Genomic DNA, 24945 nt, shown 5'->3' with positions numbered 1-24945 from the left:
GCCTGCTTCTCTCTCTCTCCCTCTGCCTGTTGCTCTGCTTACTTGTGCTCTCTCTCTGTCAAATAAACAAATAAAATCTTAAGGAAAAAAATTAAGTTTAAAACATATTAACTGTTGAGGCAATATGTTTTCATGGTCAACTGCTGGTATTGATCCCATTGGCTTTTATATTGTGAAGAGATGTATTGGGAAAGCTGCAAACTAACTTGATATTACATGTATTTATTGAAGAAGGCTTTTTAGCAATCATCTGAGTAACTTTTTAAACCCTGCACTCTTAGCAAGTCTTAAATGTATGGTACTTAGTTAATTCATGACCCTAGGCCCAACTTAAGATTTTATTTATTTATTTGAGAGAGAGAGAGCACACACAAGCAGGGGGAAAGGCAGTGGGAGAGGGAGAAGCAGACTCCCCACTGAGAGGGAGCCTGATGCAGGGTTGGATCCCAGGACTCTGAGATAATGACCTGAGCCAAAGATAGATGCTTCATGGACTGAGCCTCCCAGGCGTCCCATGGGGCAGCTTATGGTATAGGCACTGTGGGTGCTGTGCCTACTCGGGCCTGCGACACTTTTTGGAGCCCATGGAAATGTTTTAATTTTAATTTCTTCTAAAATAAAAATTAAACAAAAAGAACCCATAAAAGGGCAACTGGGTGGCTCGGTGGATTGGGCCTCTGCCTTCAGCTTGGGTTGTGGTCTAGGGGTCTTGGGATGGAGCCCCAAGTTGGGCTCTCCGCTCAGCGGGGAGCCTGCTTCCCTCTCTTTCTGCCTGCCTCTCTGCCTACTTGTGATCTCTGTCAAATAAATAAATATACTCTTTAAATAAAAAACATAAATATAATTTATGTATGTATATATGAAAAAAATATACACACGTACCTATGTATATTCATTTATTTCTTCTATTTATTTAAACATTTTTAAATATTTTACTTACTTATTTGTCAGAAAGAGAGAGTGAGAGAGTACAAGCAGGGGGAGCAGCAGGGGCCGAGGGAGAAGCACTGAACGGGGAGCCTGAAGCGAGGCTGCATCCCAGGACTCCAGGATTGTGATCTGAGCAGAAAAAAGACAGTTAACTGACTGAGCCACCCAAGTTCCCCTCATTTATTTCTTTTTAAATTGAAAAAAAATTTTTTTAATGGTGGAAAGAGCCCACAGAAAGCAAATAGGTCAGATAGAGCCCTTGAAAGTTATAATGTGGTCCTGCGTGACCCTTTAGTGCACAACTCTTTCCTTTCCCTTAATGATTCTGTGATAAATTTAGGAAAAAACATCTGAGAATAACAAACTTGTGGATCTCATGAAAGATCCTAAGAAAATCAAAGTGCTAAGATGAAAAATCTCAGCCCAGCAGAAAAATGCAGTTTAAAATGTGCTTTATACAGGATGCCTGGGTGACTCAGTTAAGTGTCTGCCTTCTACTCAGGTCATGATCCCAGGGTCCTGGGATTGAGTCCCACATCAGGCTCCCTGCTCAGCGGGAGCTTGTGCTCTCTCTCTTTCTCTGACAAATAAATAAAATCTTAAATCTAAAAAATAAAAGGATTTAAAAAATAGAAAAAAAAATATGCTTTATGCAATAACCAGCATCCTTCTGGTTATTAAGCAACCAGCGGTATTCTTAAGCAACAGCGGTATTAACTTGGCTGTACATAGCTGGTCCTTGGTTTGTAGAGCAGGGATTTTTCACTGCAGCAATCACCTTTGCTTAGGTGTCTAGCTTATTGTAAGAAAACAACAGTTTCGGCAAAACTTTTTTCCATGGCGAGAACTAAAACTTTTTATTGACAGTTTTATTAGAATATTTATATTTCACTGTATTATAAAATAAACATAGCACTTGCCTTTTTGTGCCACTGTTTGGCTTTCTTTAAAATATTATTGATTTTCCCAGATGTTTTAGGTAATTGCCTTGGTGTTTTAAAAATAACAGTCATAGGTGCACCTGGGTGGCTCAGTGGGTTAAAGCCTCTGCCTTCGGCTCAGGTCATGATCCCAGGGTTCCAGAATCGAGCCCTGCATCAGGCTCTCTGCTCAACAGGACCTCAAAGGAGCTTACTTTCCTTCCTCTCTCTCTACCTGCCTCTCTGCCTACTTGTGATCTCTGTCTGCCAGATAAGTGGATAAAATCTTTAAAAAATTAAATAAATAAATAACAGTCATAGTGACTGAAGATCGAAGACAGCTCAGCATTTAAGTAACCAAATGTCTTTCCCTCTCTTTACCCCAGTATTTTGGGAGGCTATGAAATATTTTATGCTATGAGGTGAACTTTTCATACCATATAGTAGAATTGTACTGATTTTACTTTCTTTGCCTGCTTTATATGGGTATACTTAATATTTTCCCTCCTTCTCATGTTTTCCTTCATTATTTTTCTCTCTCCCCTTTCTTCCTTAATTCAGTTCCACAAATACATATTACTTAAAGTTACTGTATCAATAACTTAGGGAAATTTACCTTGAAGTCTCTTTTCCCCCCTTTCCTTTATTCTTTATTGTTTTCTTCCTATATTTGTTCTTCTTTCCCTCTCACTAGCTTCTCCCACCCTCGAACTTTATTTTTAATTTTTAAATTTAAATTCAATAAGCCAGCATATAGTACATCATTCGTTACAGATGTAGCGCTCAATAATTTATCAGATGCGTGTGACACCCAGTGCTCATCATATTATGTGCCCTCCTTAATCCCACCCTTCAGGTTTAATTGCCACACACACACATACACACACACACACACACACACTCACTTGAGTGATCATACTGAAGGTTTGTGTATTTGCATGCCTGCGTTTTGGAGATCTTTAATGTCGGGCAGAATTTGCTAACTTTCTGTTGATTGTTTCACAGTCTGCAAAGCGATTCAATTTGTTCCTGAGGCGACGTCTTATGGTAAAACAAGCCCTGAATGATGCTGCTTATGCTTTGGCTGGCTGCAGTGATAGCCCCAGTCACTTTTATTCCAATGTATACCTGTGATTTGGGGGGACTTTGCCACTGATTCCCAGTCCCCAGGCAACTGAGATCTTAGAATGGTGATTCTTAATTGTTTCTGGATCTGATTAAAGCTGTAGACCCTTTTTCTAAAAAATGTATATGTGTGTCTGTGCATATACATATAATTTATGTATATATTATATATAATATATATTTGGTATGTATACATATTTCTAGTTGTTATGTATACTAATATATAATATATATTTATATTTGGCATGTCCATATGTATACACACATATATTACATACATTTACACACATACACACAATTTGCCTACAGTTTTAGAAGTTTATGAGCTCCCAATAGGGATCCTGGACTATGAACCTTAGAATAACTACCTCATTCAAAGAAAAGGCACTCGGATGTTTGCCTCATTATAAATTGGCATTTCTAAGAACAAATCAAATAAAAACACAGATATGTAGACACATTGCAAAATATTATTGTCATGTCTTGAGCAAAACAGAAGAATGATTTTTTTAATAGCCTTCAGTTATATGTAAGAAGGTTATCAGGCTTTTCTACCCTAGTTTTCTTCAACCAGTATATTGTTAATGGTACTAAGTCATGTGCCTCATGGTGATTGACAAGGTTAACGGTGATTTCTCCACATTTTTAAACATTTTACTGTTAATATTGGGGCATGACATAATGAAGGAAGTTTGGGTTTTCCTAGGTAGCATTTGGCTTTCAGAAGGGAAGTGTATATACCCATTTTGACTGAACACTCAGAAAAAACTAGAGTCACTATTCTTCTAGTTACTTCATTTATTCCCTAATGGTTAAATACTCTGAGTGTGATTTTTGTTGATTTCTATGTACACGTCTTCTGCAATCAGAACTTCTAGGTGGACCTAGATTTAGCTTGCCAAACAATAAAAGCACTTGTAAATATATATTGTTTCAAAAATAATCTCTACCATGCAAATTTCAGCCTTTACAAACTAAGAGCAAAATAACGATTTTCCCTATAATTTTTTGCTTTATGTATAGTCCAATTAGTCCTTTTTTTTTCCCTGCCCCAGTTTGGCTTCCATGAGTTTTGGTGGATTTCATAGAATATGCTAATATTATGATGATCTACAAGAGCTCAAATGATTTTTTTGTTTTATTGCTTTTCCTTCCTATAGTGATTTGTATAAACGAAGAGGTAACATAAGAGTGAGTTTTCTCAGATTCTTTTACTTTCTTTTAGGAAAAGGGAGATGATTATGCGTCTTTTGTTAGGGTACAGAGAACTCAGACATAACATTTGAAGTACTGTATTCTGATACTGACACTGGAGAGTCCCTGGATGTGTGTTGTTTCTTTGTTTATTTTCGCACTCATTTCCTCCAGCGCATTGGGAGCTAGTTCTTCGCAAGCCTTCACTCAGATAAAATACAGTGACTTTGTTCAAAGACCAGGTCAAACATGAGATTTTTGTCTTATACGTGACTGGTCTGTACCCATTCCTTCTTAGGGGAGGTCTCCTCGGCCTGCCTTGGGTGAAAAACAGCATAGTGTGCCATAAGAGAAACTCATAAACTAACATAAATACCAGTTATGAAATGTAAAAACATACAGTTCTCCATTCACAGGTTGGCTGAAGCACTTGGAAAATTTCCCATGTTAAATTATGCATCTTAGGGTTAGAGAGATCACTGATACCTACTACATCATCTATTTGCATCATTCTAAGTATTGTATGTGGGATATTCCAAATATTACATACTGTATATTACAAATAAACTTAGGAATGCCAAACTAGTCGAACATGAGATCTTTTCTTCTGAAGCTCTCTCGTGTTTTTATGGTTCTGAAAGTGAAGGAATTAATGAACTATACAACGTGGGAACATTGAATTTGTCAGTCTGACTATTACAAGGAGAGAGTTGATAACAGAGATTTTAAACAATGGATGGCTTCTGGCTCACTTAGGGATTGGTGTTGAAAGGAGATCTGCATGGGTCTAGTATACTTACAGGAAACACAGCTGGCAAGCTACCTGCTTTCTAATTTTTAACTGCACCTTGATTTCATTTTAACCCTTTGGAAGTTGAATTAAGGAAAGTGGCAGTTTTATGAAAATAGTATAAGCATGAGTCATCAATTAATTTTCTTAGAGCGAGATGCATTAATTGGTCTATAGTTAATTACACCTCCAAAGTAGTGTGTGAACATGAAGTATCTGTCAGACTAATTGGCATGTGTTTTAATAAAGATAACAAGGCTCCCTCTGAATATGAATTTTGGGATCAGTGTATACATATGTTTATTTTATATTTTGGTATAATTGCAGTAGGGAAATGCTTAGCCCTCTTGAATCTTTCATATATATATAGATATAGATACATACATACATACATACATATATCTATATATATATTCTTTATGGAATTTCACTTTATAAAACAAACGTAATCTGTTGATGAAAATTCTGGTGATTTGTCTTCACCTGCCATTTCAGGACTGAAAAAAAAAATTAAACCAAATTTTAGCTAATTCTTTTCATGTTTTTGCCATTTGAAAATAAAACTGTCAGAGTTGTGTCATTCGTGTCTCCTGCAGTTTAAAAAGGATGAACAAAGCAAAGATTCTATCTTCTTCCGAGACGGGATTAGGCAAATTGATTTTGTGCTCTCCTATGTTGATGACATTAAGAAAGAAGCGGAATTAAAGGCGGTAAGTACTTAGGTGAGAGAAATGAGAATCATTAAAAGAAGCAGTTTCTGTAGTTCAACAGGGTTGTTCCCATGGAATTAAATTGTAGAAGTTCCTGAAAGCTGAGACTGGGTCAGAAACCTAAGAATGGATTGGATGTGTAAAGTCGATTTGGGTTTTTTTTGGACTTTTTTGAACCCCATCTTCTTTATCTTCTTCCAAGGGACTGGTACTTTTTAATGTAACTCCACAGTATTAAATGTAACCTTCAAAATTTGAGGTGTATGTCTGAATATGATATTCATTTTTTTGCAGGCAGTTTTCATTTTGAAAATGTATGGCTAATCCATACATTTAGTCTGAAATAGCCTTCACATTATGCTCGAGATTCCTTATCCTGTTTTCTTTACTATGAGTCATCAGTTTCTGAGCTTATAGGTATTCGTTGTTTAATTCGTTCACTGTGTCGAGCACCACAGATCAAGTTCATGAGACTGCGGACTATGTCCTGGTCACTGCTATACCCAGATGCCTTAAGCACCAGGGGCAGTATCAATGCTCTATAAATATTAGATATTTGAAATAGTGAATTGATAAATGAGTCCATATGTGTAACATGTACACACATTTGCTAACTACTTACATGGGAAATAAATATCATATAAAATAAAAATTAAAAAACAATAGGTATTATTCCATAAGACCCTGTCCCTTTCTTCTGCTGTTTTTCCCTGGAAGCCCTTCCATCAGACCGCTGAAACCCACCCCCGTTACCATTTTCCTTTTCTCTAAATGTCCCCCTGAAACCGGACTCTTCACTGAGGTTCACTGCCTTCTCCAAGAGTCCTCTCAGGTAGTGATTGGTTTTCACCCATGGGACCTTTTTCTGGAGATGGCTAAATGCCTGCCCTCCTCCCGCCTCATTGTTGATTACAGTCTGTTCTTCCTACCTTATCCCTAAAGTTCCCTGAACTCTAGCTCCCATCAGATGAATCACTGCCCTGCTTTGCTGCTGACATTAATAATCTTTCCCTGGGTCTTCCATTTTATTTCTCAACAGTTTGAGCTCCCGTTCACTCTCATTCTCTCTACCAATATTCCTCTTAAGACATTGATGATTGCAATAGATGACTGTTTTAGGATCCTATCCACTTTCTTTTTTTTTTTTTTTTTTTAAAGATTTTATTTATTTATTTGACAGAGAGAAATCACAAGTAGACAGAGAGGCAGGCAGAGAGAGAGAGAGAGGGAACAGGCTCACTGCTGAGCAGAGAGCCCGATGCGGGACTCAATCCCAAGACCCTGAGATCATGACCTGAGCCGAAGGCAGTGGCTTAACCCACTGAGCCACCCAGGCGCCCCTATCCACTTTCTTCCTTGACTCCCTTTCTATTTATCTTAGTCTCTGGCTTCGCCATTCACTTCCCTAGAACTTGTCATTACTAATATCTTCAAGACTTTATCATCTTGTTCCGGGCATCTAACTACCTGACCAACCCCTCAAATATTTCTGACCAATACCCTTCCTTCAAGCAGGACCAGATAAGATACAATTACCATAACCCCCTTTTCACAGCTGGTCCTTACCCACTGCTTTCCTATGCTGATCCAGCTTAAATCTCAGAATCAATGAATGTAATCATTCTATTATATTTGCCTTCAGACCCCCGCCTCCTCTCATTGTGCTTCCTTGGCAAAACAGCGACTGCAGTTAAACTCCCCTTTCTATGGACTGGGTACCGGAACCAGGCAGAAAGGACACACGGTTCGATTACAGATTTTAGATTTTAGCTCATGTCTGTGCCCATGGACCCCAGCCGAGTGGAGTCAGCCACGCCTCTGCACTCATGCTTCATCTCCTTATTCAGTTCCCTTTCCCTCTCTGCAAGAACAAAAACCTTCACTCGATCTCAGTTTGCCTGCCAGCTACTATTCTTTTCTCAAATCTCTTTTCTGTCCCATTTAAACCCATTCCCATCAGGCCATCACCTCAACCATTCTTCTCATTTTCATATAAATAAATTCAGTGATAGAGTCTCAACCCACATCTTACTTGACTTATTCGCGGCAGGTGCCACAGTTTCTCATTCCCTTCTCATATGTATGTTCTCCACTTGACTTCCACAACTCCATATCCTCTTAGTTGTTCCCTTATTTTGTTAGTTGCTCCTTCTCAATCTTTTCCTCTCCCCGATCCTTTGTTATTGTGGTGCCTCCAGGTCCAATCCATAATCCTCTTTTTTTCCCCTGCTGCACGTGTTTCTTTGATGACACATTCAGTCTCGGGCAGTTGTAAAACCACATCTGTGAATTCTGAAGTTCACCTTCCAGTCCCTTCTTTTCTCCCAAATGACTATTTTTTTGTCTCCACTTGGAAGTCTCATAGACTTCTCAGATTTGGCAGGTCCAAAATGCACTCCTGAATATCCTCCACCTTTCCTAAAATCCCCATCTATTTATAGGTTTTCCTCATCTATAGTTACTGATCCTACATTTCGGAAGTCGCAAAGTATGTAATTTAAACTGTGTTGCTAATGGTCCAGTTAAACCACTTTTTAGCATATGCCCGTAGAACTTAAATATCATGGAAATTTGATACCCACCATCATTCATTTAAAAAAAAAATGTGTTATATAAAGAAATCCTTCTTCCGCACTTGAAATTTTACATCATTTGTTTTTCTCCTTTACTTCAAATTTCCATCCCATTTTCCCCACTTAAATTTTTCCTGAAATAAATGTTTTACCTCTGGGAGTCTTTTGTTTGTTCATCTGTAAGTTTTCTGCAACAAATATATGAATACACATTGAAATGTTTTTATATCCCTTAACCAGAACAGTCTAAGCCTTAGACTTTTCCTTTTGTTTTGAGTTTTTTAAACAATTGTGCAAATATATCATTTATAAAGCATCATGAATGTGTTACAAAATTTGACAATCATCAGATAGAAAAATAAACTCATCATAAGTTCATCAGTTAATGAGATGGACAGAGGGGCTTAAATATATTTTATTTATAGATGAACAATAATTATCTCCCAAATAAGATGGTTCAATTTCAACTATATTCCTCTCTTGTTTTTACATGGTAGTATAAATTAAACTTGTTCAGATAAATAAGTGGATTGAAATAGAAAGATTATTATTTAAGCATTTTTAATCTCTTGGACTTCTGAATTCTCTCTCCAGATTATAGTGGTGTATCATAAAAGTAGTGTTTAATTGTCCATTGGCAATTAAAGATTTAAATTTAAATCTTCTCTTTTGTTGAACTCAGAGAATTGGCAGCCATGTAAATTGGAAAAGCGTTTGTTACTAGAATAAAAGAGTAGCTTGCTTTCTCAGTTCTGATATGAGTATATTGAATATCTCCTTGATTTTTCCTTGTTCCCTTCCCCCTCCCCCTCTTTTTCTTTGATCTTCTTGACATTTGCTATTTGCCTCAATCTGATAACATAAAAGAAGGGCAATTAGGAATGTGAGGCACCCTCGTCCTGAATATTTCACTGCTCAATTCACCAGACATCGGCAGGAACTCATAGTAGAGAGGAAACTTTGTACCAGTATCAGACCTTTTCTCATCTGTAGCAAACTTTGCAAATGGAGAAAAAGAGGACATTAAATTATCTTTTACTCCTTGTAAAGTTTGAAGATATAGCAAGGTAGACCTATCCATTTGTAGGTAAACATTCTATATTATCATTATAAAGGCTTTTAAATTTTCAGTAACTATAGAATCCTTCACACTTAATTATAATGAAGGCCAAAGGATTTTTCAATAATCAGTGCATTGTTTGAAGCCCACAAGTAATGATCGTTTTAATTTAATTTAATTTAATTTATTTTCTAAGTGAAACTATTCTGTCCTTAAAGATTAAAAAGTCATAATGATATTTTGGCTTAAAATTGAGTTAAATAGATCATTTCTCTTTAAGAGTATTGCTGTGTTTGTCACACGGAGTCTTCCTAACAAGGAGTTTGATATCTCCCTGTTTACCAAGTTTTAAAAAAATCTCACTTAGTAAAGTTTCGCACGTATTTTCAGATGGAGGTCCTGTGCATTTCCTGGAAATTATTCCTAGATATGTTAGATTTTTATAGTTATATTGTGAATTTTAGCACAGGTGAGTAGCAGGTCATGGTGCTAAGATGCAGGTAATACATGAAATACTTTTACAAATAACCATGGGAGGGGCAGAGGACCATCTTGAATAATAAGCCTGTTTTGTCACTGGGCAAAGAAGAGTGTCCTAAATAATGCTATTGATTTGTTTTTCCATAGGAAAGGAGAAAAGAATTTGAACAAAATCTTAGAAAAACAGGTCTTGAGTTGGAAATTGAAGACAAAAGGGTAAGTGTAGTTGTTAATTTTTTACCAGAGTTTTGGTGTTTAAAGCATCATTTTCTTCTACAGCCTTTGACCAGATGGACTTCGTGTTTGGGAGTGATACAGTAGTTTCTCTGGCTACAGATACGTAGAGGTAGGGCCTGTGGTCTTCTCAGTAAATAAGTAGGTCAGCGCTCTGAATGTAAGATGATGAGTGGAACATTGTAAAAATAGACAGACATAATTCTACTCAGGGTGCAAAGAAAGTGAAGACCCAAGTGTTTTCCATACGCCTCATTTTTAAGGCTGCCTGTTATCTCGCACTCTAGTTAACCTGGCTGTCTTATAACACAACCCACTATGTAAGCCAAGTTGACTTTCTCTCCTCATGAATATGGCAGATTATTTCATTTTTTAAATTCTCTTGCCATGCACTGGTTTTCTAGAATTACCTTCAAAATGGTTTTTAAAGACCTATTTTGGATCCCCAACTGCCCATGAAACTCCGGTATTCTCTAGTTCTTATTTATCTTTTTTTACCAAACTAATAAATATGTTTTCTACCATGCAGTGTGTAACTAGGTCATTCTCCTGTGTCCTGAACCCTTATTACTTAAAAGTGCTTCCTCTAGGTATAGCTGGGGAAGAAGAGTAAGTGTGTCTTATACTTTGTATATATCCCTCATATACCCTAAGCACAGTTCTGAGCTCATGGTTAGTCACTAATAACTTTAGAGTTTTCCCAGAATCCCATATGTGTCTGTGGATTTGGGGCGTACATTGACTCTTAAATACATTTTTTAGAATATTCTTTCTCTCTCTCTCACACACACACACACACACACACACACACACACATCAATATAATATACAGATATGTGTTTTGAGCATTTGTTCCTCGAGAAGTTTTGCTGAAAATTTTCAATAAATTGAAAATGCCATGACATCTTTAGTTTGAGATTTTATAAAACTTTGTTTCTTTAATCAGATTGGTATTAAATAAATCATGATGCTTCCTGTTATTTTGCCTCCTTTTTTGACAGAATTCTGAAGATGGAAGGACTTATTTTGTCAAAATCCATGCCCCTTGGGAGGTACTGGTTACTTACGCTGAAGTGTTGGGAATCAAAATGCCTATTAAAGAGAGTGATATTCCTCCAGCTGAGAATATCCCCTTTAGTTATATGCTCGGGCCTCTGAAGCTCCCAAAGAATGTGAGGCACCCTCGTCCTGAATATTTCACTGCTCAATTCACCAGACATCGGCAGGAACTCTTCCTCATTGAAGACGAGTCAAGCTTCTTTCCATCCTCAATGAGAAACAGAATTGTAGGTAGAGAAGGCCTTTGGTCACATCCCTTGAAGTGAAGCATGTGTGCCTGCGTGTGCTTGTGTACTTGTGCCTGTATACATGTGTGATGCTTTGTCTGCACTGTGTGTCTGCATACAATTTGATAAGTACATGGTGGTATTGAGCAGGTTCAAAAGTCCATCAGGACCATGTAAACCTGTTCCCCTACTGACTTATCAAGCTTGTTTAAACACCAAAGTTTGACAGTGCAGACATAGTTAAGATAGAGGCTTCATGTAATACTGGGGAAAACTCTTAATTGAGAGCCAGGGCTTAGGTTTTATTCATTCTTTGTAAAATGGTTTTATAAACTTAGAGTTGGGTTTTATAAACACAGTGCACAGCAGGATGAATATTGGCCATTCCAAATGAAAATGGAATTTAAAAATTTCTTTATACAGAGATAGCATTTGAGAAACCTCAAAACTTTCTCCTCTCATTTAAAACCATTTTCAGTCTAGAATAATAATATTTCCTCTCTATTTGTAGTCCTAGCATCTTTATGTTTCCCATGAAAAGCCTCTCCCCAAAAGACTCATGCTTCCACTACCGCTGTTTCCTCGTGTTAAGATAGGAATAAAGTCTACCTCATAGGGTACTCTGAGAATTACATGACTTAAAGTATGAAAGACCAATATCTGGATATACTAGGTGCTTAGTAAGGGTTAGGTATTATTATTATTGACCTGACTGTAGAGGGGAAAAAAGTTCTGGTTCTTTAGTGCCCCTTCTCCTTGTTGCCTATGAATGTGATCACCAAGTTTCATGTAATCACAGGACCCTCTTCCTGGAGATCACTTAATCTCTTTCTGGATTTGAGACCATATTCCCTTTAGGTTCAGTACTCTTCAGTATTTATTTAAGAAGGATTTTGAAATAATCAGTTTTCTAGTTTCTCAGTCTTTTTTTTTTTTTTAATCACAGACAGGAATATTAAACAAAATACAATGTGTAGGATTTACATATAAAAATAAGAATCTACAAACCCAAAAGTGTTCTCCTTTTTCTTAACAGAAATAAAATACCACCACCACGACCATAACTACAAACCTGAGAGGCAACTTTTAAGGGAATGAAGAGCATATGACATGGAATCAGACGACCTGGTTTCAAGTCATAACTCTGCTGCTTTCTCAATGAGATAACCTCTCTTAAGACAGAGATAATGATGGTCAATACTGGCATTATTGTCAAAGTCAAATGAAAGACTCCATGTGAAGCACTTTGCAAACTATAGAGTACTTTGGATAGACTTGTTACGTTAAAAAAGTAGCTAAGGAAAGGCCAGTGAACCAGGAGGAGCAAATTAGGACCCTCGTGAGGTATAGACAGATCAGTATCAATTTCTCTTTACTTGTTCTGTGTAAAGAGTATGGATGCCTTAGATTAATTCAACATTAAAACAGAAATTTTTCCTCCTTCACAGTGGAGCAGAACTATTTTTGCTCTGTTGAAGAAGCTATTGGGGAGATTAACGTTCCTTCCTATCCTCATCCAGGACTCTCGAGTTTATGTATGTACACACTGAAAGTATTCCAAGAGCATCTTACACTGGTATTGAATTTCATACTTCTGAAAGCGTCTTCACAACCATCATGACATCTGAGCCTCATGATGTATATTTTGTAATATCTAGTATGTACATATATTCCCCATTCTGACAGCTATTAACTTTATTCCCAACTTTTCTGATTTACAATCAATTCTGTAGTTTTCAACCTGGTACTTACATATTTCAGCATTTATGTAAATTTTTCTGCAAAACTGATACCAGATACAAAATTTCTGGATCTAAGGGCACACACATAAAAAAAAAATTTATATTGCACTATCACTCTTTACAAAAAGTTGTACTAGTTTAGAGTCCTAGTGACAATGTATGAGAGTGCCCCGTGTTCCACATCTTTCTTAACATTAGAATTTACTGATCTTTCTTTTTCTCTCTTTTTTAATTGTGGCATATTATGAATAGAGGTAGGCCCCCAAGTTGTAAGTGAATAGCTTACACAGCTGTGTAACTACCACCCACATCAAGGAGACCAGCTTGTTAGCCCTCCAAAAGCCCTCCTAACTTCCCAGTCACTATTCCCATCATCCTCAGCAGAAGCACCCTTACATTTTATAAAAACGGAATCATGCAGTATATATATTGAGTCTTCAGGCTTCTTCGTTTCAATGCTCGTTTGGGTGATTTAACTCTTGTGTGTGTTTTTGTGCATTCATTTTCATTACTTTGTACTGAAGTTTATTTGTGTATGTGTCATTATGGTTTTAATTTGCGTTTCTCTAATGTGTGTTTGGATGTGTTGTGGCTTATTTACATAGGCACTTTTGTGAAGTCTTTTGTCTGTTTCTCAGTTAGGTCTTTTCTGGTTGATTGGTAGAAATCGTTTCTGTATTCCTATGAGTCCTTTGCTTATCATATGCATTACTGATCTTTACCTACCCGTACTTCCTTTTTCTTTCTTTTAATGGATTCTTTTGCTAATCAGATGTTTTTAATTTTAATGTAGTCCAATTTCTCAGCCTTTTCTTTATGAATCATGCTCTTAATCTTTTAACTACCACCAAGACCATGGTGTTAATTTCCTATGTTATTTTTTAGAGGTTGTGTTATTTTACTTTCCACATGGAGAGCTAGTATCCACCTGGAGTCCATTTTTGTGCGCGGTGCCATTTCCCACTGCATGTGTGATCATTCAGTTTGTCACAATTATTGAAAGAAAACATTCAACTTTTCATACCGTTTTTCAGTTCCACCTTTGTCATACTCCAGTTTCTGTATACTCATAGGTCTAGTTCTGGGTCCAGTTCTGCAGCTTTGATCTTTTTGTCTCTTTTTGTATCGATACTGACAATGTTGAACTTTACTTCAGTTCTGAGTCCTAGAAAACAGGGACCGTTAAAGAAATCCCCCACTCTTCTCATTCTGGGAAACTGTTTCCTGTAAAGGACTACCGTCCACCGTATGAGTATTCCTGGATAACCACCGCCCCCATCTCCCATTTGACTCGACAGCACTACTTGCCACATAGTTTATCATAAATTCACCTGGCAATTGAAGTGTCGATCTATGTTAGTTGTTTTTAAAGCAAGAAAAAATTAAGCTTCTCCTATCTCTATGCCAAGCAAGTAGTTACAGGTTGGAGTCAGGTGCGCAAGCTACCTTACCGGTAGAGCCAGAGCAGTAGGGATGCTATCTTGCTTCATGTTTACATTTAAAAGGGATGGCTCCTAGAAAACTTAAGGAAAAACACTTCCTGGATTGTAAACTGTAAAGAGCCTTATTTAGCTTTGCTGCAGATTTACATAAATCTCAGAAGGACAGAGAAAGAATTTATACTTACAAGTTCCCTAAAGGAAATGCTCTGAGAACAACATTTCAGCACCAGAGTAATTTCAGTTCTTTTAGATTTATAATTAGCCTTGTAATTTCTCCCTTTTGTAATTAGTTTGTAGCAATAAGAATCAAACAGGCCCTCCATATTCTCACTCTTGGTCTAATAAACGGCCAGCTGAACTTTTTATCCCCACTGATCCATCAAAACAAAGTATGTGTTTGCTGAATTGACCTAACATTAATTAAACTTTGCTCCCACAGGAACCTAAACTGTGTTGTACCCTTAACCCAGGCCAACACTGGCATGTAGAATAGCCTTTTCTTACCATAAAGAAGGACACTCCCTGAACTTGGCTTGCCTCTCCCAAGTGAATGAGTGAAGGAGTGAGTGAAGAATGAATGAATAAAAAGAAAAGTCCCTTTCTGCCTGACTTTTCAGATGTTCACAGGTCTCCCTATTATAATAGTTTCCCTCTCCCTCTTGTTATAATATTTTCACATAATATCTTTTCTAAGTCCAGATTTGTTTCTATTTGACAATACCGTGCTGTATTTTTTTTTTTTTAACCATGGCTTCATAGTAAGTCTCAATATCTGGTGGAGTAAAATTTTCTACTTTGTTAATACCCAGGACAGAGTTCTAATTTTGGTAACACTTTCCTAAAGAAATAATCCAAAGTATATAAAATAAATAATATCTATAATATAACAAATAGATAATAAGTTTCTATTTATTTATAAAAACTAAAACTGCTTTCATAAATTGTGATATGTTTGCCAACATAAAATAGTAAGCTGCACTTAAAGGTGTTACCATATTAGCTAATGGTGATTCGAAAACAACCAGCACTCTAGCACACCAACCAACAAAACTTTAACATAGGAGATGTAAGAAAAGGGAGGTAAGGGAAATAGATCGAGAACAGTGCTGAAAAGACCAAATTCAGCAGAAAAGCAGAAATTCTGAAATGTTGCTGGAGAACAAAATGCAGGTAGAATTGAGATGGCAGGAATATGGAAGCAGAGGACACCAAAGCCTAAATTATATGGAGGAAAAAACTGAATGCCAAGAGACAGGTGATTGCAAAGTAGTTGTAGATACATGGTAATCTTGTGTTAATAAATTCAGGTGTCAGGAAGGGACCCTGCAGAAATCCTCAGAGTAATTGAAGTAATCAGCCTAGCTAAGTATCAGTTCTATCCCATGTTCCCCAGATGAACCATTAGCAGTGATATTACACTCCCAACTTGAAGGCCTGATTGTAGGAATTTTGGCACAAAACTTCCAGAGGAGCTTGGGACAGGAGAAGCAAAATAAATTGTGATCCACAAGTGTTCATACCCAGGAGTTAAGCTACCTACAGACTCCACACAAGCTCACCCTCCCCATCTTCCCTCAAACAACAGAGGGAAGGTTCCTTCTGTAATCAGAGCCTGTATCTACATTCAGACAAAGTTGGCCATTGCTAAATTGGGGTGGGAAAAAAAATGTGGATAGCATCAAGTTCTGAAATGTGTGTGTAACGCTTACCTCATAGGTTTATTACATTCTCTCACGATGTCCTTTTGGCATAGAAGATGGGAAGAAAAAGTTTGGGATTGAAAGACTGCTAACTTCTAATACTTACTCATCTGCCTATCCACTCCATGATGTAAGTATAAGGTTGGTTTTGAAATACTGAGCCCATTTTCCCTCTGACATTAAAAGGTCACCTTGTTGGGACAGAGACTCTCCCCTTTGCTTCCTCTTTTATGACAGGTTACTTAATTCTTCCTCATGTTGGTCGAGAGATATGTAGTGGGGTAATGAACACTATACAATGGATTCTCTGTCAGTCTTTCTTCACAAAAAGGCTCATTTCCTTTTAGAAGATTTTGAGGATTGTGGGTTTGTTTTAGGGCATTAATTCTCTTCTTACTATTACCAGGTCATTAAGCCAAGCTAATCCTCAGACACCAGCAACTTTAATCTGTACATCCAGCCTCCCAGTAGAGTCATTTATGATGGCTAGAAAATCAAGGGTACTTAGCTGTGGTGAGAGGTAGTTGTAACTTACTGGTAGTTTTAAAATTTTTTTCTTCTTTTTTTCTATCCTGAGTGCAAGGTTAGGTACTAGATTTCCTGTGCATTAAAGAATCATTTTTCAAGGTACCCAAATAGGCTGCCTTTTTATTTATTTCATTTCTCAAGATTCAGTGGGATTAGCTACAGAAGAAGAAAAGAAAAAAAGTTGGAATCTAAGTGATAAAAAAATCTTATACCTTATTGTATCGTGATTTTCTCATGAGCTTAATTTTCAATTGGATATTTATTTATGTTGTCTTCAGCAGTTCACTTGTCTGGGCACACAGTTAAAAAATGTGTAGACAGTATGTGTATGTACCATGTGTGTACTATGTATATACTGTGTATGTACTATGATGTGTAGACAGTACTCTATGTCTCAAAGGGATATTATTAATAAGGCAACTCAGTATGTAACAATGGGAAAAATGCATGACAGAGTACTGTGGCTCTTAGGTGCCAACGTTTGTGATGCATGTTTTAAATTTTCTGGGAAATTGTGTCAGTGATTACCAGTGAGGACCAGACAAATCTGGAAGAAATTTCTGTCACAGTAGTGTGACTTTGGATCATTCACTGAACCTTGTTTGAGTATAATTTTCCCATCTATAGAATAAAAGTGTTAGTGTATTTCTAAAGTCCCAGACAGTCATACTGTTAGCATAAATCCCCGAGCTGTGAATATTCTCGTAGGATTTGAGTAGAAAAGAAAGGGCATTCCACAGGAAAGAAGATCTGGAGTCAAGCCAGAGTCTCAAATTTTAACTGGGATTTTTAACTAACTGGGTGGAGGAATCTTTTTTTTTAATTAATTTTTTAAAAAATTCTTTTCAGTGTAACAGTATTGTTTTTGCATCATACCCAGTGCTCCATGCAATCCGTGCCCTCTCTAGTACCCACCACCTGGTTCCCCCAAGCTCCCACCCCCCGCCCCTTCAAAACCCTCAGATTGTTTTTCGGAGTCCATAGTCTCTCATGGTTCACCTTCCCTTCCAAATCTTAATGATTATCACTATTGTTATAGTTTATTATAGATTTTAGGAGATAATTGTACATCAATGGAATATAAAAACTCAAATCAAAAGCAAAAGAAAAATTTGCCTCATTCACTAGTCTTGTAGAAGCTGTGTTTATTTACTTCACCCCTGTCTTCTGCTATGTCATTCAAGTACTTTGTTTTTGAACATCTGTAGGGTCAATATTGGAAGCCTTCAGCACCTCCCAATCCTGTCAACGAGAGGTACATACTTTTCCAGAATTGGGCTCGGTTTTCCTATTTTTACAAGGAGCAACCTTTAGATTTGGTTAGGTAAGTTCCCTACGTACTATCAAACTGATTAAAACTTGATGATGTGGTTTTCATTCACGTGGCATCACATTTCCTTTCTTTCACCAGTCTTCATCCACGGTGCGTCACATCTTCCCAGGTTTGTATCCTCACTGTCGGTCAGTCAGTCGTGACTAGAATGCTGTTGCCAGAGTACTTCTCACCGCCCTGCATTGGTTGCTGGGTAGTTCAGAGTTTGAATGTTGGTAGTTAGGTAAGCTGGGTTCAGATCCAAGTTCTTCCTCTTAGAGGCTACATAAACTTGGCCAAATTATTTAACCTCTGTGAGGCTCGTCTGTAAAGTGGGAGTAACAATGGTGCTTTCCTTAGGGGGCTGTTTAGTAATGAAATGAAACAAATTTTTTTTTTTCTTTTAGCAGAGGGGCTAGCACTTAGTGCTTTGTACAAATTTGTTTTGTTTTTCTCTGAGTCCAGAAAGCTTTTGTATGGAGGTGTGTGTGTGTGTGTGTGTGCATGTGCACATATGTGCAAATCTCAGAGATCCCTGAAGGCTCTTGTTCCCTGACCTCAGTTCTTTAGACCATTTCGTTGGCTAAGCAAGAAGACCTGCATTGCAGGTTCCTGCTTTAAACCCTAACAATGCCCCATGCATACAGGGTGTCAGGAGACTCATGCTATGATTTCAGTAAAGGAACAATCCTGTGAGAGCCCTGGTTGCTCCACACCTGGAGTTCCACTCAGTGATTTATGCTGGCAGTGCTATGCTAACGCACCATCACGGTGTCCCTTTTAGGAGAATGGTGTTGGTGCACACATCCAAGTCAGCTGAAGGGCTTTCGCACCAGTTTCCTTTAAGATAAGTAAGGGGAAACTTTTAAGAATAAATGAGGGGTGCCTGGGTGGCTCAGTGGGTTAAAGCCTCTGCCTTCAGCTCAGATCATGATCCCAGGGTCCTGGGATCGAGCCCCGCATCAGGCTCTCTGCTCCACGGGGAGCCTGCTTCCTCCTCTCTCTCTCTGCCTGCCTCTCTGCCTGCTTGTGATCTCTGTCTGTCAAATAAATAAATAATCTTAAAAAAAAAAAGAATAAATGAAAGGCAGATAGCATAGGTAAGCTGGTACTTTCTGTAAACTGTTACATGAACTCTTCGTTGGATGGATGTTTTAATTGTTTTGAATAATGGCTATTTAATTTTCTAAATGACAAAAGAAGCACATTTATGAACCTTCAAATCGTAAAGAGATGCGCAAAGTCTTAGGTGAAATTCTACCTCGGTTGAACTTTGTAGAGGGAACTGCCCTTGATTTGGTATTATCTATTCAATTCTGGTTTTTTGTACATGCATAATAAAATGCATATGCAATCATATTTTTTTTTCCTTAGGTGCAAAAACAATGAATACTGTTACACTGAAAAGAAATTAAAAAAAAAAATTTTTTAAAAATGAGAAGTAGACAAAACATGGCAATTGCAAATGAAATAAAGATATTTAGAGCTTCCAAAAGAAAAGAAAAGAAAAAACAATGGCATCTTTATTTACTTTTTTGCTGCCATTTTCTTTTTGCTCTAAATAATATACTATTGGTACTCCTCCTGTGGATACATCTAGATCTATCTCATGCTTTTTAACAGAACACAAAGTACCATATTATAAATGTTTCATAATTCACTTATCTGTTCTTCTGTCAGAAAACAGGCTGTCCCAGAATTTTTACAGTTACAAACCTGCTGCCAAGGACATTTACAGACATTGGGCCCTTGGAGAATCTTTTCAGAGCATATTTTTAAAGAAACATGGTCATCATTTAATTTTTTAAATTTTTTTTATAGACATATAATGTTTTATTAGCCCCAGGGGTACAGGTCTGTGAATCGCCAGGTTTGCACACTTTACAACACTCACCATATTACATACCCTCCCCAGTGTCCATAACCCAACCACCCTCTCCCAACCCCCCTCCCCCTGGCCACCCTCAGTTTGTTTTGTGATATTAAGAGTCTCTTATGGTTTGTCTCCCTCCTGATCCCATCTTGTTTCATTTATTCTTCTCCTATCCCCTTAAGCCCCCATGTTGCATCACCACTTCCTCATATCAGGGAGATCATATGATAGTTGTCTTTCTCCGATTGACTTATTTCGCTCAGCATAATACCCTCTAGTTCCATTACGTCGTCAAAAATGGCAAGATTTCATTCTTTTGATGGCTGCAGAGTATGCCATTGTTTATATAAACCACATCTTCTTTATCCATTCATCTGTTGATGGACATCTAGGTTCTTTCCATAGTTCGGCTATTGTGGACTTTGCTGCTATAAACATTCAGGTGCACGTGCCCTTTCAGATCACTGCGCTTGTATCTTTAGGGTAAATACCCAGTAGTGCAATTGCTGGCTCATAGGGTAGTTCTATTTTCAACTTTTTGAGGAAACACCATGCTGTTTTCCAGAGTGGTTGCACCAGCTTGCATTCCCACCAACAGTGTAGGAGGGTTCCTCTTTCTCTGCAATCCTCAGAAGAAACATGGTCATCAGAATGAAGGTTTACATAGTTTCTAGTGTGCAAAAATATGTAGAAAATATGTATTCACTTAACATTTTTAAACTATCAACAGGCGTTTCTGCTATGAATATTCTCCAAAGGTTTGTACTTATCATCCTATGAACACATTACCTCTTGGGTCAGTGGGGGCTAGATCCGTAATACTTTGTTAGCCCTTGCAAATTTCCTTTTACAAAAAAATGAAAAGCCAAAAAAAGAAAAGTCAGATATTTAACCAGGTGACAGTATCTAGCATAAATTTAATAACTTTAAAAAATTTTTCATCTTATAGTATTATAGCAAGCTATACTGCTTTTCCATTTTAATAGTGAAATGGTATTTTTAAATAAATGTAAAATTTTCACAAAATTTAATTAAGGAACTGATAATTTAGGTGAAAAGACCTTAGTTAACTGAAAAGGCAAAAAAGAAAACACTACATTATCACAGAGGTAACAACAGCAGAATATAGCTATTATTCCTAGAGTTTCTTTTTAGTGTTTATGTAAGATAATATTCTTTTTCTAGGAACAGACAATGAAGTATTTAGGGGTAAAGGACCATGACATAATCAACCAACTTACTTTCAAAGGGCTCATCAAAAGATATCTACATCTATATCCATATCTCTATATATCTATATCTATATTACCCAAAGATAGATATTAATATATAGATACAGATACACAGATAAACATATATATCTCTTCATATATACATATATGTATATATGCAGAGAGAGTTATATGAAGAGAAAGTACAAATGGAACAGTACTTTTGCAATAAAAGAATTAAAGAGTATATGGAAGTTATCTAAATTATTCTTATAACTTTTTCCATATATTTGAAATTATTAACAAATGGAGACTTTAATAAAAGGAGAGTCCAGAAGTAGATCCACACATATATGGTCAACTGATTTTCAACAAGGGTGCTGTTATTTACTGGGGAAAGGATAGTCCTTTAAACAAATGATGTTATAACAAATGGAGATCCATATACAAAACATGGGTCTAGATCCTTTCCTACATAAAAATGTAAACTAATTTGAAATGGATCAGGGAACTTAGTGTAATGGCTAAAACTATAGAACTTCTATAGGAGAATGTTTAGGAGAAAAGTTTTTAAGGCCTGGGATTTGGTATGGACTTTTCAGAAAAGACACAAAAAGTACAATTTAAAAATACGTAAATTTGACTTCATAAAAATAAAAAAAAAATGCTCTTTAAAAAACACCATTATAAAAATAAAAAGGCAAACCACAGGCTGGAGAAAATACTTGAAAGACACATATTGACAAAGGACACCTAGAATATTTAAGGAACTCTTACAATTCAATGAGGCAAAATCATTAAAAATGGACAAAAGATTATAAAAGATACTTCACCAAAGAAAGATATTTATGGATGGCCACTTAGTAATCAAGAAATACACAGCATCTGTGTCCACTAGAGGAAATAAATTAAAATATCTTTCACTGAAATACTAATATACTACCCATTCTAATAGCTAAAATCTGAAGGATTGACAGTAGTAAGTGCTAATAAGGATATAGAGCAACTTGAAATCTCTAAGTACTGCTGGAATGCAAATGGAGGAGCAACTCTACAAAAAAATTTGACAGTTTCTTATCAAGTTAAATATGTACTTTTTGTATGACCCAGCAATTCCCGTACTAAGTCTTTATCTAGGAAAACTGAAGCACATGTCCACAAAAGCACAATTATTTGAGTGTTTATAGCAGCTTAACTCACAAGAAAAAACTGGAAACAACCCAAAGGTCCATCAATTGATAAACGGCTAAACAAATTATCATGTATTCACACAATGGATTTTTTTCCCTCTGGGATACAATACTGATGCATGCAACATCAAAGTATGACTCTTCAACGTATTTTGCTAAGAAAAAGAGGCAGGCCAGGAAAGGCTGCATAGTCTTGTTTCCATTTACAAAACATTATTCTGGAAGAGGAAAAACTATAGGGACCTAAATTAAAGTAGGAGTTGCCCATATCTGGGTATTGAGGAAAGGGTTAAGTGCAAGGGTCTCAAGGGAACTTCTTGAGATGATGGTAATGCTCCATATGTTGATTGTGCTGGTGGTTATGTTGCAGGGTTGCAGGGTTCTCGTCTCATGGAGTTGAAGTATAAATCTTGTGGAAAATAAGGTGAACTGAAAGATCATTAAGGGAAGTTGAAAACAGAAAGTAAGACTCTCTAGAGAGGGGTCCCAAATGAGTGGCCACTGAGGGCTTTCATGGTTGGTCTTTTATAGAAAACTGACCAGGGAACTTGGCAAATATCTTGTCTGTAACATTTAAGACAAACAAGGTAGACTTGTAAATATTGTGAAAATATATCATCTACATTTAGAACAAAGTGGATTTGTTATTTTTTCTTCTCTCTAGTTAATATCTTGTGCATAACATTTTTCCACATCTGGAATTTTTTTTTTTTTTTTTTTTTTTTTTTTTAGATTTTATTTGTTTGAGAGCAAGAAAGAGCGTGAAGGGGGAGGAGGCAGAGGGCAAGGGAGAAGCAGACTCCCTGCTGAATAGGGAGCCTGAGGTGAGGCTCCATCCCAGGATCCCAACATCATGATCTGAGCCAAAGAAAGACACTTAACTGACTAAGCCACCCAGGTGCTCCAACCTATCTAGGATTTCTGTGAGCCTGGTCACGTAGTCCCCTACCTAGCCTCGCCTGTCTCTTACTCAGTTACATGAGTGTGTGCATTTGAACTTATCAAGTTATACACTTAGGTATATTTTATTATATATGAAATACCCAATCAATTTGAATTAAAAAATAAAATCACTCCTCTTAGAGGATTAACTTTCTGGGATAGAGGGTGAGATGGGGTTTGGTGGAGAAACTCAGAGAGGGGAGGGGGAATTCCTTCTTGGAGAAATGAGCACCATTGGCTTGGAGGAGCTGCCATCCTTACACAGTGACGTGGAGACAGTGTTGAAAGCTGTTCCCCAAAGATATTCCTAGTACAGGAGAGACATATCTGGGGACTCGCCAGGATGCCTGGAAGGAAATGCCACAGGAGATGGGGGGCAAGGCTGCAGTTGTGCAGGTGGGAAGTGGCAATTGGACAGCAGATTCCTAGGTTAACATTTAATGTGATCTCATTTATGTACCAGTCATTAAGCTATTGTTCCTCGGCTGCGGCCCACCTTTCTACAATCTGCTTTGTGAGATTGAGGCTGGAGCTCTGAGGGCCACAAGTCTGCTTTGCTGGTTAGCTCACTGCTGGGCTCTGCCAGCAAGAAGTACTGAGGAGACGGAAAGATGGGGGGAGGAAAAGAGGATGCGTTTCTATTGTTTTTTGTTTTTGTTTTTGTTTTTTTGTTTTTTTTAATGTGTTCCCTCTTTGCTTCCTATGAGCATTTCTCCAAGATGGCTCCTTTCCTGGCTGTGGCAGTGCCTTCCTATTGCTGGAGCGGAATGCTGTTTATAGTTCTGCCAACACTTGCAGATCCAATCTCGTATCTGTTCTGAGATAGCCTGTCAGCCTGCCAGTACCTCCTTCTCAGAGACCTGGGTCCCAGCCCCACACGCCCCCTCCTGTGACGTTAGAGAGAGCGCACCAGCTACGAACACCATCTTCTGGGATGACTTTTAGCTCTGGAGAGCACCAAGTTGTTGATGATAATTTTGAGCATAGTCATAGTGTGATAGTCATAGTCATAGTGTGTCATAGTGTGATGCTGTTTCACAACTCTATATATAATTTTCCCTTGCTTCCAATAAGCCCCTCATTTTATATTAATTCTGATTGTCCAGTGAAGAATTTGTTTGATTGCTCCACTGTTTTTACCCTGCTAGTAATAAACAATCTGTGGGAAGTTCTGCTACTCATCCCAATTTCTCCCTCAACTTAGCAGACAGAAGGATTCTCACCTGAACCAGTATTCACCAGTATTCAATGAGGGTCCAATTGCAGTAGCTGTCTCTCAACATTCCTTTACCAAAGTTCCACGGGGAGCCCTTGGAACTAGATCCTGTGTCTTTTTAAACATTTCTCCCTTTTCCTCCCCAAAACTCTACCCTTCTGGCTTCTAGAATAATAAGATTTATTTCAGGTACTTTTTAGTATTAATTAAAGTCCAAGGAAGGAGCGGCACTCCTTCCCAGATCCCTTTTACTGTACCTTGCCCTCTTCTCTAATTCCTTATCTCTTATAGTTTGCCAGCCTCATTACTTCCTGATTTATCTTTATCAAAAGAAGCAGATATATGTATTCTCTCAGATTTCTCCTTACTAAATAAAAGTGGCATTCGATATAGACCCCTCAGCACTTTGCTCTTTTCACTTAGCAATATGTCCTGAAGATCAATGTGTATGAATTCATGGAGACATGGTCATTCGTTTTTCTGCTTT

The 24945-nt window shown here is 37.4% G+C and overlaps 1 protein-coding gene across 4 annotated transcripts in view; it reads left to right on the top strand.

Annotated features, from left to right (window-relative positions):
* The window catches only part of ANO5 (anoctamin 5), a 95799-nt gene that overhangs the window by 29140 nt on the left and 41714 nt on the right, over nt 1–24945 (top strand). For all 4 annotated transcript variants that reach the window (XM_004752152.3, XM_004752151.3, XM_004752146.3 and 1 more), the window contains 6 exons: nt 2856–2897; nt 5556–5669; nt 9930–9998; nt 11018–11302; nt 16203–16316; nt 17923–18038. In XM_004752152.3, the coding sequence (XP_004752209.1) occupies nt 2856–2897; nt 5556–5669; nt 9930–9998; nt 11018–11302; nt 16203–16316; nt 17923–18038 (740 nt within the window). The remainder of the gene's footprint in view (nt 1–2855; nt 2898–5555; nt 5670–9929; nt 9999–11017; nt 11303–16202; nt 16317–17922; nt 18039–24945) is intronic.

The sequence above is a fragment of the Mustela putorius genome, unplaced genomic scaffold (assembly GCF_011764305.1).
Source record: "Mustela putorius furo isolate JIRA1106 unplaced genomic scaffold, ASM1176430v1.1 tig00003859_pilon_pilon_pilon, whole genome shotgun sequence".
Lineage (NCBI taxonomy): Eukaryota > Metazoa > Chordata > Mammalia > Carnivora > Mustelidae > Mustela > Mustela putorius.
Note: the sequence above shows the minus strand (reverse complement) of the source record. Positions and strands in the feature narration are given on the sequence as shown.